Source organism: Poecilia latipinna, unplaced genomic scaffold, assembly GCF_001443285.1.
Source record: "Poecilia latipinna isolate Pla-1442-1.1 unplaced genomic scaffold, P_latipinna-1.0 Scaffold403, whole genome shotgun sequence".
NCBI classification, from domain to species: domain Eukaryota; kingdom Metazoa; phylum Chordata; class Actinopteri; order Cyprinodontiformes; family Poeciliidae; genus Poecilia; species Poecilia latipinna.
The window spans coordinates 33,790-50,303 of NW_015113019.1; the positions used below are offsets into that span (position 1 = coordinate 33,790).

The 16,514-nt window shown below is 34.8% G+C and overlaps 2 protein-coding genes across 3 annotated transcripts in view; one reads left to right on the top strand and one right to left on the bottom strand.

Annotated features, from left to right (window-relative positions):
• LOC106950489 (collagen alpha-1(XIV) chain-like) overlaps nucleotides 1–16,514 on the top strand; it is a gene marked incomplete at its 5' end in the record, with an annotated part of 82,809 nt that overhangs the window by 29,787 nt on the left and 36,508 nt on the right. The window contains 4 exons of the mRNA XM_015037387.1: nucleotides 3,098–3,256; nucleotides 3,764–3,841; nucleotides 4,426–4,512; nucleotides 4,865–4,918. Of these exons, the coding sequence (XP_014892873.1) occupies nucleotides 3,098–3,256; nucleotides 3,764–3,841; nucleotides 4,426–4,512; nucleotides 4,865–4,918 (378 nt within the window). The remainder of the gene's footprint in view (nucleotides 1–3,097; nucleotides 3,257–3,763; nucleotides 3,842–4,425; nucleotides 4,513–4,864; nucleotides 4,919–16,514) is intronic.
• The window catches only part of LOC106950490 (CD209 antigen-like protein A), a 16,361-nt gene continuing 6,574 nt past the window's right edge, over nucleotides 6,728–16,514 (bottom strand). The window contains exons 3-7 of one of the 2 annotated variants that reach the window (XM_015037389.1): nucleotides 11,825–11,872; nucleotides 11,493–11,597; nucleotides 11,111–11,253; nucleotides 9,102–9,220; nucleotides 6,728–7,418 (exon numbers count right to left, since the gene is read on the bottom strand). In XM_015037389.1, the coding sequence (XP_014892875.1) occupies nucleotides 7,295–7,418; nucleotides 9,102–9,220; nucleotides 11,111–11,253; nucleotides 11,493–11,597; nucleotides 11,825–11,872 (539 nt within the window). In that variant the 3' untranslated portion in view covers nucleotides 6,728–7,294. The remainder of the gene's footprint in view (nucleotides 7,419–9,101; nucleotides 9,221–11,110; nucleotides 11,254–11,492; nucleotides 11,598–11,824; nucleotides 11,873–16,514) is intronic. The other variant, XM_015037390.1, reaches the window with a different exon arrangement.

Genomic DNA, 16,514 nt, shown 5'->3' on the forward strand with positions numbered 1-16,514 from the left:
CACATTCATGGGTACATAAGATGGAAGTGAGCAGGGTTGGAGTGCAGTTTTAAGTCATGCTATTCTTAGAGTTTTAGAAGTGTGGCCAAGTTTGGAAAAAGTCTTTAAAGAAACACCAACCAGTTCCTGAACAAAAGAGAAAAATCACCTTTTTCCCCCACGTAGTAACTCTGAGTCAGTTTAATAAAAATAGCAGTAAGTCTTGGATGTAAGACACATTTTGTCAATTATTTGGCAGCAGTGACCTTATAAAGCACAAAATAGCTCAGCACTCCTCCACAGAACGGCAGGAAAGTGCTGCGTGGTTAGATTTCAAGCAGAAGCTTCATTTTATCACCGTCAATTGATATTGCACATATTACCAGCTGAAAGGTTGCTGGAAAAAAATGTTCAAACTTCTGCATCCTCAGCTTTTTTCATGTTGTATATTAGAGCTACAACTTTTTTCCTGCTGGATAGTGTTTGTCGAATGGGCCTGTTGGTTTGAGACGCTGAATATATGAGGTAGTATCTTTTTTTTTTTTTTTTCAATTATTGCATTTCCTGCCCCTGTAGAAACCAAACGGCGTTGCCTAGTAACAGTTTCTTTTGGAGATAGTAAAGAGTAGCGTCAGATTTGAGAGGATAATAATTACCATCTTCCAGCCAATCAGAGTCAGGAACAGTTTTTTGCCTGATTCTGATGACCCTTTAGTGCTGCAAAATAATAATATTGGTATTTTTACAGCACTTCTCTGCACTTCAGCTGAAAATGTCCTATTCTGACAGGTTGCATGAAAAATGACTGGCACAACTGAGGCAATTCAGCAAAATTGTTGTCTTTTCCCTGCCTTATGTAAAAAGTAGTGGAAAGGATACATTTCTTTTAAAATAAAGAAAGAGCAAAATAAGGGACTACAGTTGTTCTGCTCCAAATTTCACTAAGAACTTCAAAGTCCCTTAAAGCTTCAGCTAAAATCAAAAGGTACTTTTCAGGTTTATGACCCAGCAGGATTCCCCAGCCTCTTCATAAACCTCTGTGTGACAAAGAAAGTGGTCCCTAATTGTGAGGCAGAAGAACATTTTTAAAGTGTTTTGACAAATAAAACTCTGACTGCAATGTGTGCATTTTGCTCCCAGTGTGAATAACCTTTAGCTTTAATTACCGCTCTGAGTCTTTGGCGTATTCCTCAACCAGCTTTGCATATCTACAGATTGAAACTTTTTCTTATTCTTCTCTAAAAGTCTAATTTTTTTTATTTAGATCTAAACTTTTACTGGGTCATTCTAAGACATGAATATACTTGTTATAAACCATTCCTCTGCAGCTCTGCTTGAAGGTGAACCTCCTTCCCAGTCTCAAGTCTTGCTGCTTCTAACAGCTTTTCTTTTGGACATGACTCATGTCTCTTTTATGTTGCTGATCTTGTAAATTGAGACCTTCCTTTTTATCGCATTACTACAGATGAAACCCCAATCTGTGTATTCATCACACACTCCCTCCCACTGTAACTCGTGAAAAACACATTAAGATACTAGAACTCCTTGAGCCTGTGCTTGAGATCGTGGCTTGTTCTGGCTCCAGACTGAGCAGTCCGTCTTTTTCCTGTGCTGAGTCTTGGCTTCAGATGTAAAGGATCTGGCTTCAGTCCCAGCCACTTTAAATGTAGCTGTCTTTCATGTATTTTAATTTCTCAGATGGAATGTTTTATAGTTTACAAATGTCTGCAAAATAATGCTAACTATTAACTGATATGGTGAGATTTTATAATAAAATTAAACACAAAGGAGATCGTTTTGGATCATGAAACGAGTCATTTTAGGAACATGTGATCAAAATTATCAAAATAAAATAAATAATAACTAAGGATGATATGTTTAGGTTCCTGTTTTAAGAACCTAAACATGTCTTTATGTGTGTCTAACAGAGTTAGTCTCTGTTGGACAAAAAAGTCTCTCTGATCTGTATCAAAACTATTTTTTCCTCCAGCAGTTTGTCACATTCAGGAATAACCCTAAAAAAATTGCTTCATGACAAAACACATTCAGTGTTTAACAATTCAAAATTAACTGAGATAATGTTAACCTATATAGGTTTGCATATCTTGGCTTCTTCATCTGTATTTTTCATTTTAATCCCATTGTCTCTTAATCTTTGATTTCTTTTCCTGGAATCTGAACGTGAAGCTGTTATTGTGTGTTTGACACCAATTAAACAGAATCTCTCACCCCAGGTTGGCAGGGTGTCACATTTCTGAAACAGAGGCACTTCTCAGCTCAACACACAAACATCTGTTTGTGAGAACAATACCAGAATCTGTAGTTTAAAACAGATATGTGTTAACATTGCACAAAGTAAGCTATGACTGTCTGCATATGGTCAGCAAAACTGAGTGATCCTCCTACATTTATTACATCTGTAAAAGGTCAGGAGTCACCCATATGATAATTTGGGCTAATATCTGATAGCAATATTGCTTTTATGGCTAATAGCCAATATTTACCAATCACCAGACTCTGGGATGAAAATGCAAGTATCAGGAGGAAGTAGAGACTATAAATGATCTAATTTTAAATAATATATCATTAGCACATCCAATCCACCTCTTGGTATCTGTCCATCTGTTTTCTCTATTTATTCAAATTGTTTTTCAATTTTTTGTATGTAAAATATTAAATTATTCATTTATGTAGGTAGAATTTTTTTTTCATGCACTGATATTGTTTTGGATCCCAGATTTACATCCAGTCCAGGTTCTGGTAAATGCATTCAGTTTTATATACAAATAACTATTTCCTCCAAATTTGTAGCTTTTATTTCATTCTATGGGTGTTGTATGGTTGTCCCTGCATTATCTTCTGGAAAATTGTCCAAGAAACTGGATTCATTTGCAGCTGCACACAAGTAGAGGGCGCTCTTCTCCTGCTATTTAAACAGCTCCCCTTTTTTGGCTCATCGGTTTTCCTAATGTTATATTTGATCAGCATCTTATCTATGGTGACTGCTAGGATTAATATTCATGGCATAAAGTTCAGATCCTATAGCAGTATATGTTAGGTGCTACAAGGTTTCTTCTAAGACTTTATGAAGTTCTGTTTTATTTCTGGTTTATTGCAGCTGCACATTGCAATCAGCAAGACGAGTGCCAAAGTGTTCATCGACTGCAAAATGGTGGCAGAGAAGGTCATCAACGCAGCAGGAAACATCACCACAGACGGAGTGGAAGTTCTGGGCAGGATGGTTCGCTCCCGAGAGAACAAGGACAACTCTGCACCGGTAAAACGAGCATTCACACACAGCGCACCACATGCAGCACTGCACCACTAGATTCCACTTTCTCTCTATCCAGATCAGATCATTGTTGATTACCAAAGCAACTAAATTCTCACTTTAATATGTTGCAAACTTAAGTGTTGAGTTTTCAGACATTCCATGGTCTGATTTGATTCCCAGCAGGTCTAGGATGTTCAATCCGTTTATTACATGCCCATCTGATTGACCAGGTCAAGAAGGCATCTTATGGGACATTTATTAATAATTTTGATAGCTCATACTGAATTTCCTCTTTTGATCTCATGTGTTTAAAGACCTGATTTTAACTTTTTCCATATTTTTCTGTTAAAAACAATTTATTATATGGTTATGATTACTTCTTCTGTTTTTTGGTTGGCAATCAGGTTAAACTTCATTACATTTCTGTTATGCCCGTCAGTAAAATGTATGTAAACTTTTAGCTGAATTTTGCTGTGTTCAGACTTGTATCCTATGTTCATTTTTCTGCAGTTCCAGCTCCAGAACTTTGACATTATTTGCAGCACATCCTGGGCCAACAGAGACAAGTGCTGTGAGCTGCCTGGTCTGGTGAGGTCAAATTTTAAAGTTGTTTGAGATTTACCTTTTTTATATCCCTACTTTGTCAAAATTAGATACTACCAAATCAGTTTCCTTTTACATCACCCATTTTTTTTTATTTCACTTAGAAACATTTTTTTTTCACATTTTCTAAAAGTTGGCTTCTGCTTTGATGCAAAATGTTAGACATGATGCCCTTTATGTTTTCACTTAACTTCAGTGAAAATATGAAGTTAGGTGAACTTCATGTTTTCACAGCTAATAGCTTATCAGAGAAAAGTCAAGACAGAGGTCAGTCATACCAAGTGTTGTAAGTGAATTATATTTCATAAACCTTTAAACATCCAATGAGTTTGATTTTATTGAATGACTATAAAACTAGGCCAGAGAAAAGTTGCTAAAAAAGTTTCTATTGTAGCTCAGATGGAGGTTATTTTATAGATTTATACACTAGATTCCTCTTCCATCAGTTTATTAGCTTCATGTTTAATGCCAAACATTTTCTTTGCTTGCTTTTGTCATATTTAAACCCTTTTGTCATCACATTAAGTTTCTTTTTTCTTTGTCATTTGCATGGCATTATCATCATCCAGAGGAAGGAGGTAGACTGTCCGGCCTTTCCCAAAGCCTGCACCTGCACACAGGACAGCAAAGGTCCAGCTGGTCCTCCCGGAGTGCCTGTGAGCAACTTATTATGTTTATCCTGATTATCTATTAGAAGTAATGCAACTTTGTCACTAAAAATAGATGAAGGAAAACCCTGCATGTGATTTCAGTATATGAGGCTTTTCAACAGCGCAGATTAAATGACGTTCACTTGGCAAACAGAGATCATATCATATATACTCATCCATCCAGTCAAACAAGCTTTAATTTGATTTCGTTAATTTATTTCACTTGTTCTCTTTCAGCTATTTCTCAACTTTATTGTGGAGTCAATTTTTCCATTCCATTCAGACACATAAAACATGTTTAAGTCCTAAATGTTGTTGATCTTGCATCTGTAATTACAGTGTTTTTGGTTTCTAACAGGGCGGTCCTGGAATCAGAGGAGCCAGAGGTGATCGTGGAGAGCCGGGTCCAGTGGTAAGTTGTATTGCTTTACTCTTTCTAAAGCCACTGCTGTGTGGAAAAGGTGGTAAAATCTGTATCATTCTGGATGAAACTTAAAACCAGGTGTAATTTTGGAAAAAAAAATACAGACCTCATTGATTAAGTTGTAGTTTCTACTGAGTTATGCTGGTTGTTTGTGAGCTGAAAAAATGTTGTTTAGTGAATTGGGTTTAATTTCATTTGCACAGGTAAGTCTTGTAAAGAATGCTCCTGATCTTTGGTTTCACACTCTCCATTATGACACATTGAAAGCAACAAACCATGGATGAATGGGTTTTTCAGTCACCCTTATTTATTTTTTAGTCCAGAAGTAGACATTTAAATACATTGGAGGAAAACAAGGCCTGCATTTCGGGATAAACTGAATATATCAAAACTATTTTTCTAATTTTGAGATTTGTGAAAGATTTTATTTCCAAGAGCTCAATGTTTCCATTTTGTTTTAATTTTTCTTTGTCCTTCAAGCTTATCATTTATTCTGTGATTTTGGAAGAATATTTTGTAGCTGGCTGTTATTGAATGCACCATTTCTAAAGAATAACCCAATTTGGTTAAAAAGTGAAACAAAAATATATTTTTATTTTTATCAGGTGGCTGTGTATGTAATGTGTCTGAATGTTTGATGTATAGAGAGTTATACCTGATTTTCTCGTGGTTGTTTGACCTGATGGTGGCTAAAGGACCAATTAACTCAGATTCAGCTTTTTTCTTTCTTTTTTTTAAGATTGTAAGGTTAATTCTATGTTATTGGTGATATTAACCTATTAACCATTCCTAATTCAAATTGGTGATTTTCATTCTTGTACCCACATAATGTGAGTTGTGGTGTAAATACCTTAATATTCAGTTTTGAAGTATAAGGGATTAATTATGAAAGATTAATTATTTGTGCCTTTATGGGCAGGATACTGAGTTCTGGTCATGTATTTTTGATGTGCTTATGGCCTAAAATAATTAGATAGAAAGCTATTTCTAAGGTCCATTCAGTTCCCTTTGTGACGAGTTTTAGCAGGAAACATCACAGCTTAGTAGTTTAATAATAGACAAATAATTTGAGAAGTGCTCCTTCTGCAAACTCAACAAATGAAAATAAGATGTAAGAGGAACCTAAAACATGGAACTTTTAATGTATGGTTTTATATAATCCAGTTGCCTGTAATCTTTAATCTCATTACATGATTCTGTGTTTACCTCAAGGTTTTAATTCTAACAGTAAATCCAGGCAATGATAGCTGCATACTGGTTTACAATTGGTGGAAAAAACAAAACAGCAATAAATCTATTATCAAACGACCCATGAGACCCACTAAAGTAGCACAAACAGCATGTTAGCAGGTGTAAAATTAACTAAAACAGTCAACCCTGGACCTATTAACTCTAAAATGAAAATAAAATACAAGTCCATCACATGTTATGACTGTAGAAATATGTATAATAATAGACATAACTGTCAGATGAACAGAGCTGATTCACAGTTCTTTTTTCTTTTTAGTTTATCTCTATATGGTGATAATTACATTATTACTGCTGCAGATGTTTTAGGAAGTGTTAGCAGGACAGTAGCTTGACATATGCTTCATACAAAGACCCTAACAAGTACAGCACAGATCAACATGTCTGCTTAAAACAGGAAATTACAAATTAGCTGTTAACGTATTATCTATAGCCTTGTAAAATGCACTTGTAACATCAATTTTATGTTGAAATCTCATCAAAACAGATGGGCTTTTTTTCTTGATGAATCAAACATGTGGGAATCTGGGGGGAAAAGCTTTGTTTATGTTAAAAATGTCCTTATTTATTTAATGACTACACATAGATTATACAACATGGATAAAGAAAGGAAAATAAAATCGCTTCTACATTTACAATTTTAGAATGTGGTTTATTTAATGTGTCCATGTTGAAACTTTACAGTTCATTCTTAAATTTGTCAAAATATTTACTACAATGACAAAGCTTTGCAAAGCAAATGGCACCTACATCAAAGTAGATCATTTAAAAGCTACCACCTGAATTTATTTTCCTGTTACTATTTTCCAGTAAAGGTTGATTTTTTTTTCTTTGTCACACACTGACAAAATTCACCATAAAAATATGTATATGATTTCCATGCATCTGTGAGTTTAACAATAAAGGAAAAATAGTTAAGAACTCATAACTTATATCAGTCTGTTAAAAATACTCTACAGATCATACTAAATCAAAACATCATCTGCTGTCATTTGGTTACATTGTGCCTCTGCAGAAACCTTAGAAAGAAACTTTAAACAATGAGCTGTGACTCAAAAATCCTAAACATCATTTTAAAAAAAATATGGTGGTGTTTACTTTCTCTGGTTTGACACTTTATTTTTCACAAATCCAGTTGTTGTAATAGTCATAATAGTCTTGTTTCCATTTCCCTCCATAATCGCAGCATACTGCATATGACTGGTACTGGTCATATTCTGGCCATCCTGTTCCCCAAAACCTGTGGGGAAAAATGAAACTGTATTAAACATGACTCATTTACTGCCAGAAATCAATATATTTTTCCTTTTTATGTCTAATTCTTCTTCTTTTTTTTTTCTTTTTTGTATGCACTGGGACAGCTGGGGGATAATCAGCTTTATTTTATCTACAGGAGCTCATTCTGCACATTCTTGTGTACATTCTGTATTCTTCTCAGTGTCTTTATCTTGGCTGTCCTTAATTATTTTCTGGATGTGTTTATGCTTTTAAAAGTCTTAAAGGTTTTCAGACAAACATTTCAGCTGCTGTAACTGGTAGTGAAGGATATTTTAGTGACTTTAATGATTTTAACTACCTTATAAAACAGAGTTTTATATGATCTTTAACTTCTTCCTGTTTTGTTTTCTTTTCTTCTGAGTTGTTTCCTGCCTTTGCTTCCTGCATTATCTGGTAGTTGTTACTAACATGATCTTCAATTTGCTCAGGATACAGATTTTTTTTTCCCCCTGGGTTTATTATTGCCAGATTCTGGTATTTATTTATTTCTCTTTATTTCAGTCTTTACTCACATTTGCTTAATTATTGATTGGTCCTGGTTTGGTTTTGTCTGCCTTTGGTTTTCCTGTCGACTCTGCTTGTATTTTGCTTCTTTTCCACTAAGTTTCTAGTTTCTGCAATCTGCTCAATAATTACTTCACCTCTCCTCCTTCATCATTAATCCATATAGTTTATCTCAATTAGTGTTGGTGTGGTTCTTTTTAGAGAAAAAATGTTTTTTGGAGGAAAGTTTGTTTTGGATTTCCTCTTCCAATTTATCCCAAACTCTAAACGTCATCGCTTTAAATCTGTTATGTAGATCATAGCAGATATGAACAAACTGACTTAATTGGAAAGTATAAACCAACTGAAATGACTTTGCTTTCTTTTGACTTCTTAAAAGTTAGCAATAGTTTGTGGAAGGCATTGTACCATTTCCACAGAGAGAATCCAAGTAGCTGCTCATTCAAATATTTTTTTTGTTTTGACTTTTGTCACATTTAAAGTGGCATTACATAGAAATGTTTATATTAGAGGTGTGCCGATCGATCGGCCGCCAATCATAATCATTTATTTTGATGCAGCCTGTGTTTAACTTTGAATTAATGTTTCCTTTTTTACTTGACATAATTTGATATAGGCAGATTTATTAGACTCATGTATAATATATGGTACTGAGAGCCTTACTGTTAAATATTATTTTACTGATTGCAGGTTTTTCAGTTTTCCTTTTGACTGAATAGCTGCTGTATTTTGCATATTTTATGCCAATATTTGGTGCATTTATTGTCAGATCATTTTTTTTAATTTTGTCAGATCACATAGTAGCATTTATACCTAAAGCAAAACATTAAAGTCAATCCAGGTGATCGGCAGAGATCAGCCTCATTGGTGATCGGTATCAGAATTGGCAACAGAAAACCTGATCGGAGGATCCCTAGTTTATATGTATGTTAAATCATCACTGAGCCAACAAATATGCTTTTGGGGTCCAAATGTAAAACTAAACAATTCAAATATGTATATGTATAAAAAAGACTATTTAGCTGTGGAGCACCAGTGGGTAACCTTGACACCACTGTGACACTAACAGATTAGTTCAATGTAATGTGGGTCACCTTTCAAGAATTTCTTACACATGAATCATTTTTAAGATTAAACTCACGATTGTGTCAGTGGTGATCCATCCACCCATTTCCAATCATACGTCCTTTGCACACTTATCTGCTTGTATTGAAGACCGATCCAAGATTCTCCATTTTTATTAAACTCTTTTATAAATTCCTAGTTGAGGAAAAATAAGACACATTTTCTTTAAAATTTCATAGGTAGGTTGATGTAATACAATAAAAAAATTGTGCTCTTATACAAAGTGAATCTAACATAACAGCACTTTATTTCACAATAGTAAAAATCCATGTTTTTATAACTCATTTAAACTCAAGCAAAAACATCATTGTTATTTAAATTTAGATTTCTTTCAAATTATTTTAGATGGTCAGGTTTTAATAAACATTTTTGTTTAGTGGGTGCAACTTATTAGACCATGTTCTGTACAAACTGCATCATCTAATGAAAAAAAAGACCTAATTTTAATACTCTTCAATGTGGGGATGATGCATTGTTCAGAAACAGTGCTAAATATATACCCATAATATTTGAGAAGTGTAACACTGGAATAAGAAAGGTCTGATCTTCCCAAAGAGGCCAAATCCAGTCCTCCAGAGCTGCTATCCTGTAACTTTTATTCATTCTCAGATAATCCTGAATATGAATAGCTCAATACTAGACCTCTGCAGAGCTGAATGACATGCTGTGAGGAAGTCCATCCATTTTATCTAGGCATGTTTAAGAAGGATGCATCTAAAGTTTGATAATGGCAGCTCATGAGAACTGCAGCTGGACACCCCTGATCTAAAGGCTTAATGTTCCTCATTCTGCCTAATTCGTGTAACCTTTCATTCTTGTTGCATCAGGGGAGAGTCTGTTTGTGCAACTAGATGACAGAAATAGACAGTCCCTTTTTACTTCTCAGAACTCAGAAGTAGCTCATTCTGCTAACCCATCTACAAAAACTAGCCACAAGTTAGATTTGCATAAAAAAAACAAGTTAGACCAAGAATGACAGATGAAAATATGAAGAAAAAATAGTAAGTAGATCGTTTTTTTACTTACTTTTTTCACTTCTAAAGAAAAAATATGTTTGATGTAGCTTTCAATCATCGCTTTGTAAGATAAAGAATATTTCCACAAAGAAAGGTTCACCCTAACTCATCTTATGGAGGGACATGGGGAGCAGAGAGTCCAGAGACATTTCCATGAATCGGAATTGGTGGTTTATCGAGGTAAACTCAGGTTCACTTGGACAGTTCAGTACTTCAAAGATTGTTCGGCTCCTATCTGGGTCTAACATTGTCTCTGAAACAATCAATGTTCTGAAAAAGTTAAGCATGGTGGTGCATGAACACCCTCTGCTGTTTTTCTCCTCACCAATGTTACGTATTAATTTCACCAGAAATCTTTGTGAAACATGGACTGATTCCTCTTAAGTTTGTTCATTATAAAAGCTGAAGATGATAAATTAATGGTAATTAACATGCCTCTTCCCCCTTTTGAACACATCTCCTCGTCTTAAATCGTGTCTATAGTGTGAAGAGCAAAGCTTACTCTCCAGACTAATTCAGGTTCTCTGTATGCTTAAAATCACAAATCATCTAGATCATGCTGTCTGTAAATTCTGGATGGCAGAAAATTATCATCTATATCTCTGCCTTCTGGAATAAAACTTTTTTTTCTTAAATAATTTAGAACAAAGATTTACAACAGCTGTATTTTTGCACAGAGATTAACAAAAACAACTCACTCTGATATCCAACAAATAAGATCTGTATCATTTAATGTAATGAGACTGAAAAGATAAAATAGTTTCTTCATTCTTTAATAATTTGGCTGCAGAGATAATTGTTTTTGGGGGTTTTTTCTGTTGTTTTGTGACCAGCCTTCTTTGTGTCGTACCAATGAAATGTGTTATCTTATTACATCTTCACCTGTTGAATTATGTTTCATTAGGACTTTAATTGTTCAAAGCATTCAGAAAAACGGCTCACGTAATATTAGATGAGATCCAAGAAGGTAAATTCATATGAAAGATCACACAGATATGAACAGACTCACCTGTTCAGCTTTACTGTTTATGATCACCAGATCACTTCTTCTGTTTTGGCAGTATGTCCTGCTATCATACCAAGTTTTTCTCTCCTCGCCTTTAAAGTAACAGCTGCATCCAAATCTGGTCCATCCATCTGGGCACCACTTTCCTTTATACAAGGTCAGAGTCTTAGTAAGCGTTATGTTAAGTTCATCAGTCAACATTTGCTAAATCATATATTCCAACAACATTGATTTTCTTTTTCTTTAGATTATTCCTAACAAGCTTCTTTTTTTCAGGGTTTTGTTTTCTGATTAGCAAAACAAATTAAATTTTGAAAAATGCAAACCATGGTTCTGGGTGTGTAATACATATTTTTATTTCCTGTTTTTCCACGTTTTTTCTTACCTGTAATCGTTTTGTTCAATCTGTTTACTTGATCAGTCAGTTGACTGTGATTTTTGCTGAGTATTTCGTAGCTGTTCTGTAGCTGATTGTAGTTGGCTGTCATTTCTGAAGGACAACATGGTTAATAAGTGAAGCAAAAAACAGTTTAACAATTGTGAATATACTGGTTAAATATGAAATAAGCCCTTGTTTGGCTTGTAACTCTAGCTTGTAATTGTCTCCTATGTCTGAAAAATAACATTTGTCAATTGATTAACAGAAACCAAAAACAAAAAAGAACACATTTAATGGGTAATTATTTATTTGGTGTTTATGTTTGAAATGTCTCTTACCTGACAGATGGCTGTGGCTGTTCTTCAGTTTGATGATTTCCAGAGTGACTAAAGGATGAATGAAACAAAACTATTAAATCAGCAGTTTCAAAGTGGCTTATGAATATTATCATGAATTTTACCATACTTATTCCCAGCTGATCAGGTAAATTTACAGTTTTTAAAGATGTGTCAGGCAAGATTTTCAAAATAAATATTTTTCTTACTAATACAGTGAATGAGGAAGTTTCTGTCATAATGATGATTTCAGCAATTCAATGCAATGGACTGTCCGCTCTCCCTAAGGGCTTATTCAGGAGGAGGAAGTTGGTGTGTTTGTGTGTTTCCTTTGTGAGTTTGGGTTCTGTTGGCTCTGTCTGCCTACACACCTGAGGATAACCACCTCATAGGAGACTAAGAAACTCCAGGACCGTCACTAGTTGACCAGAACTCTAGCCCTCCTGCCAACCTCTTGTGGCTTTATTAAAAACCTTGATTTTCAACTTACTTTGTTTTCAAGTGATCTCAAGTTATCTCCACTTCCAAGCATCTCAAGATCCGTCTGTGGAACAAGTTGCTCACTTGTTTCCTCCATCTCTGATGCCCTCAGATACTTATCCAGACCCCCATCCGCTTTGGATCCTCAGACTCACCAGCATTCCCAGAACTCACCTCTGGAACATCTCATTGCTCCTCACGCCACACCAGAACCTGACTTTTCCCGCAAACACCTACCTTCAGCTTCAAACCACAGTTAGCCGCCAGTCTTACCAGCCACTGTTGCATTTTTAATTTTTGAACGCAGAATAACTTACCTCTCTGCTGTTCAGAAAATCCAGAACCTGATCTGTCCAGAATGGCTTCAGTCTTAACTAAACCTCCTTTCACCAGGCTCCTTGGTTTGATTGTGCAAGTGGGTCAGGAAATTACCAACCACCATTGCTGCAAAGTTAGTGACTCGATGCAGGTGGTTGGTTTCCTTAGATGAAAAATGTTTTACTAATTTACATAGTAAACTGAAACTCACTGCATTGTTCTATAACTAGAATCAAATTTGAATGCATGGAATTGACTTTGAGTCTTTCTATATATGACTGAGCTCAATGTCATTTTGATGTAACTGGATTTCCTTATCAGTAAAGTGCCTTGGAATAACTTTTGTGAATCTGTGCTTTATAAATAAGCTGAAGTGAACTGAATTAAGCTCAACCTATTTATTTGTTTTTCAAAGAACCGGTTCAAAATTTATCAACCAATGAAAACAAGTTATGTTACAAAATCTATAGTCTAAGTGAGGTCAATCTTTTAATGCCTTGTTTCTGTTTCTATCCACTTTAGATGTTCTTTTCTTTCACTTGGGCTGGTGAAATTCACTGCAGACAACATATTAAAGACCCACACAGTGGTTTCACTGCAAAATGCTTTCTGCCTCAATCTGACTCCAAATAACTTGTTTCAAAATCATTTGTTCAGTACAGTAAATTTGATGAGCAGTTCGACTTTATACAAGTTCAATTTTGTAGCATTGGTTAATTTTATGCTAATGAAACACTGAATATTTTATTGTATATTTATACTGGTGATCATGAGGATTTCAAAAGTGATTTTTAGCTTTCAGCAGTGCTTTTATTCGAAACTTCTAAAAAAAATAACTTTTTCAGAAGCAGAAATTTTATAAGTCCTCAACAATCTAAAATTAAACAGACTAAAGATTTGATAAAATCACACCTAAACCATTACTTTATTTATTTATTTATTTTTTCATATAAAACCTAGGTTATATAAGTAAAACCTGAGCTTTTAATGGAAATACATTTAAGTGTGGTAAAGATGCTGGTGAAAGTGAAGTCTGGTCACTCTTTGGTGAGCCTCACCACATGCTGCACTTAAAACTGCTGATGATCTTGAATGTGGTTCAGTCAAAACAAATTTACAGAACTTCTTTTGAGTGTGAGGATAATCATGACTTTGCTGTGCTCTTTGTGCATTTTACCCACTGCTTTTCCTGACTGTCCGATGCCTGTGGTCACTGCTACAAGTAACTCATCTGCTCTGCATGTTTCCACTGAATCTGTAGAAATTTCAGATTGGATGTTTCTGTATCTCTAGCATTAATTTCACCCATTGAAAATAAGAAAAAAATATTCTGCAGAGAACTAAGCAGATACTAATGTCTGTTCACGAGGGGCTTGATGTTTGCACTACAGTATCTTGGTTCTCTAAACTGCTCTGTTGGATCCTTTTTGTACAAATTAATTACTTCTCTGCCAGCCTGGTTCGCATTGTATGCTTGAAGACCTTACATAGAATTTGGACATTATTACAGATTAATTTTATAGAAGAGTCTTAATACAGTATTGAGGGCAAGTAATGATTCCTCATATTTTGGAAACCTAGTAAATGATGCCAAACATGGAACTTTAAGTACAATGTATGCTATTTATTTTCCTCAATCAGCTAAAAATCACCTCTGAGTGTTATTCTAACAGTAAATTAAATCAGTGATAACTGAATATTTGTTTTCTACTGGTGGAAAAATAAAAAGCAATAAATCTATAAATTGCCAACAATAACCACTGGAACAACACAAACAGCCTTTTAGCAGGTGCTAAACATGGTGTTAAATAAAAACAGTCAATTTTAAAACTATTATCGCTGAAAACAAATAAACTCACAAGTGAACAACGTTACGCTGTAAAAATGTCTGTCGTGATCTATAGCTCTCAGATCAACAGAGCGCTTCTTGATGAAAATTGTAATATAAATACTTTATACATATGTTAATCTGGAATGTGATGAGAATACATTTAGAATATCAGTTTTGATGTTAGTTTTTCTTACAGTACATGGTCAGACTGATGATCCCAGCTAATACCAACATGTACAGCACCATTCTGCTCAGTGTTGCAAATCTAGTAGACACTTTGTTGGCTGCAGGTTGATTTTCAATCTGTTTTCCTACAGAACCAAAGTTAAGAGAGAACAATTAACTTTAGTTGAACACATAAGCTCAAAATGACTCAAATGAGCTGCTGTCCTGTTTGTCTCATTATCTTTACTTACCTCCTCCCAACTGAGGATCATCCATCATGTCATTTATATAATTATAGATATGAACCTTCTTCTCCTCCCACTCTGCTGCTTCTTCTTGCTTTGCTCTGCTGTATCTGACTCTTTGGATTAAATCTGGAGTGGACTTAATATCTGAGAACATCCTGACAAAATAAAACAGCTGAAGAGATGCTGAACTTTGCTCTCCACTTAGTGAACAGGCTTTACTCAGAAATATTGTCTCTAGCAGTGCGGTTAGAGCCACCATTTCCTGTCCAGCCTACTTTCTGATTTTAGAAAGAAAAAAAAAACTTTGATGTAGAAGCATTTAAAGAAACAGGCATCATTGAAGTCTTTTATTTTATTACAAGTAAACATTGCAAATAACTAAAATTTTACTTTTATGATCACATTACTAAAATACTTATTCCTTCATTACCATATAGTTTTTTCTTACACACTGTTAAAAAAAAAAGAAGTTGTTGATGGAAGTTTTTCTTCTTTTGAGCAGCAGTGTTTGCAGGAAGGGTGGCTTAACCCTTCATGCAAAGAGATCAACAAGTACACCACAAATTAGCATATCTATTTCAAACATTAACACTTAGGCTGGTAAACTGTTCTCTATGCGCTTATAAGGAAACAGAAGTAACATTTTTGTTATGTTAGAATCGGTCTCATCAAACAAATGGGCTTTTGTTTTGTTGAGTTTTATGTTTGACTAATAAAGCTGATTGATTCTCAGTAATCATAGGAATAGTTAATTTAATGATTTTATAAAAGCTTGTGTATGATAACCAGTCCTAATGTGCCAACTGCTATTAGTCATTAGTAGACAGGGAGTCTGGAAAATGATTAATATTCCTGTTCTGTTTTCTTTTACAGAAAAGTGTTCTGTCAAAACTGGAGTTATTCATTGCTTGCTGAATCAAACAGAAATCATAATAGCTGTAGAATGTTTCTAGATTATTTATTTTTTGTTATTTGTATTTTGTACTTCTTAAATGTTCCAAGTATCTGTCCAACAGTATCTTCTGTCATATCTGTCCCTCCTTCCCAAACAGTCACCGCAGACAAACGGTGCCCATAGGTGTAGGAAGCGGGGGGGACGCAGGGGACATGTCCCCCCCAATATTGAAGAGAGCCACATTCGTCCCCCCCAATAATTTCACTGCAGTTGCGAAGAATTTTAAAATCTTCCACTCGCATGCTTTTATTTTGAAGGCGCATAACAGCGCATTCAGCAGAGCGCTTCCTGCCCCTCCCCCCTCTGAACGGCTCAGAGTAAAGGCAGCAGCAGACGGAGTCAGAAACTCCGTTTGAAGGAGGTAAACGATCTGTCAGGAATGTTGCCATGAATATCGCTCGTTTATAACATCTTGTTGTCAGTTTACTTTCATATATAGAACTAAATCTTTTTGGTTTAGCTGTTTAAATTCTGGAATAGTCACATGTCCAAAATTTTACCACTAACTTTAACAGTTAGCTAGTCTAGTCACAATGATTTAGACTGAAACAGCAGCAAACTGAGCAACACCTGATCATACTCGACCACTTAACATGTGTTTATATATTATATTATATTATATTATATATATTATATTATATTATATTATATTATATTATATTATATTATATTATATTATATTATATTATATTATAT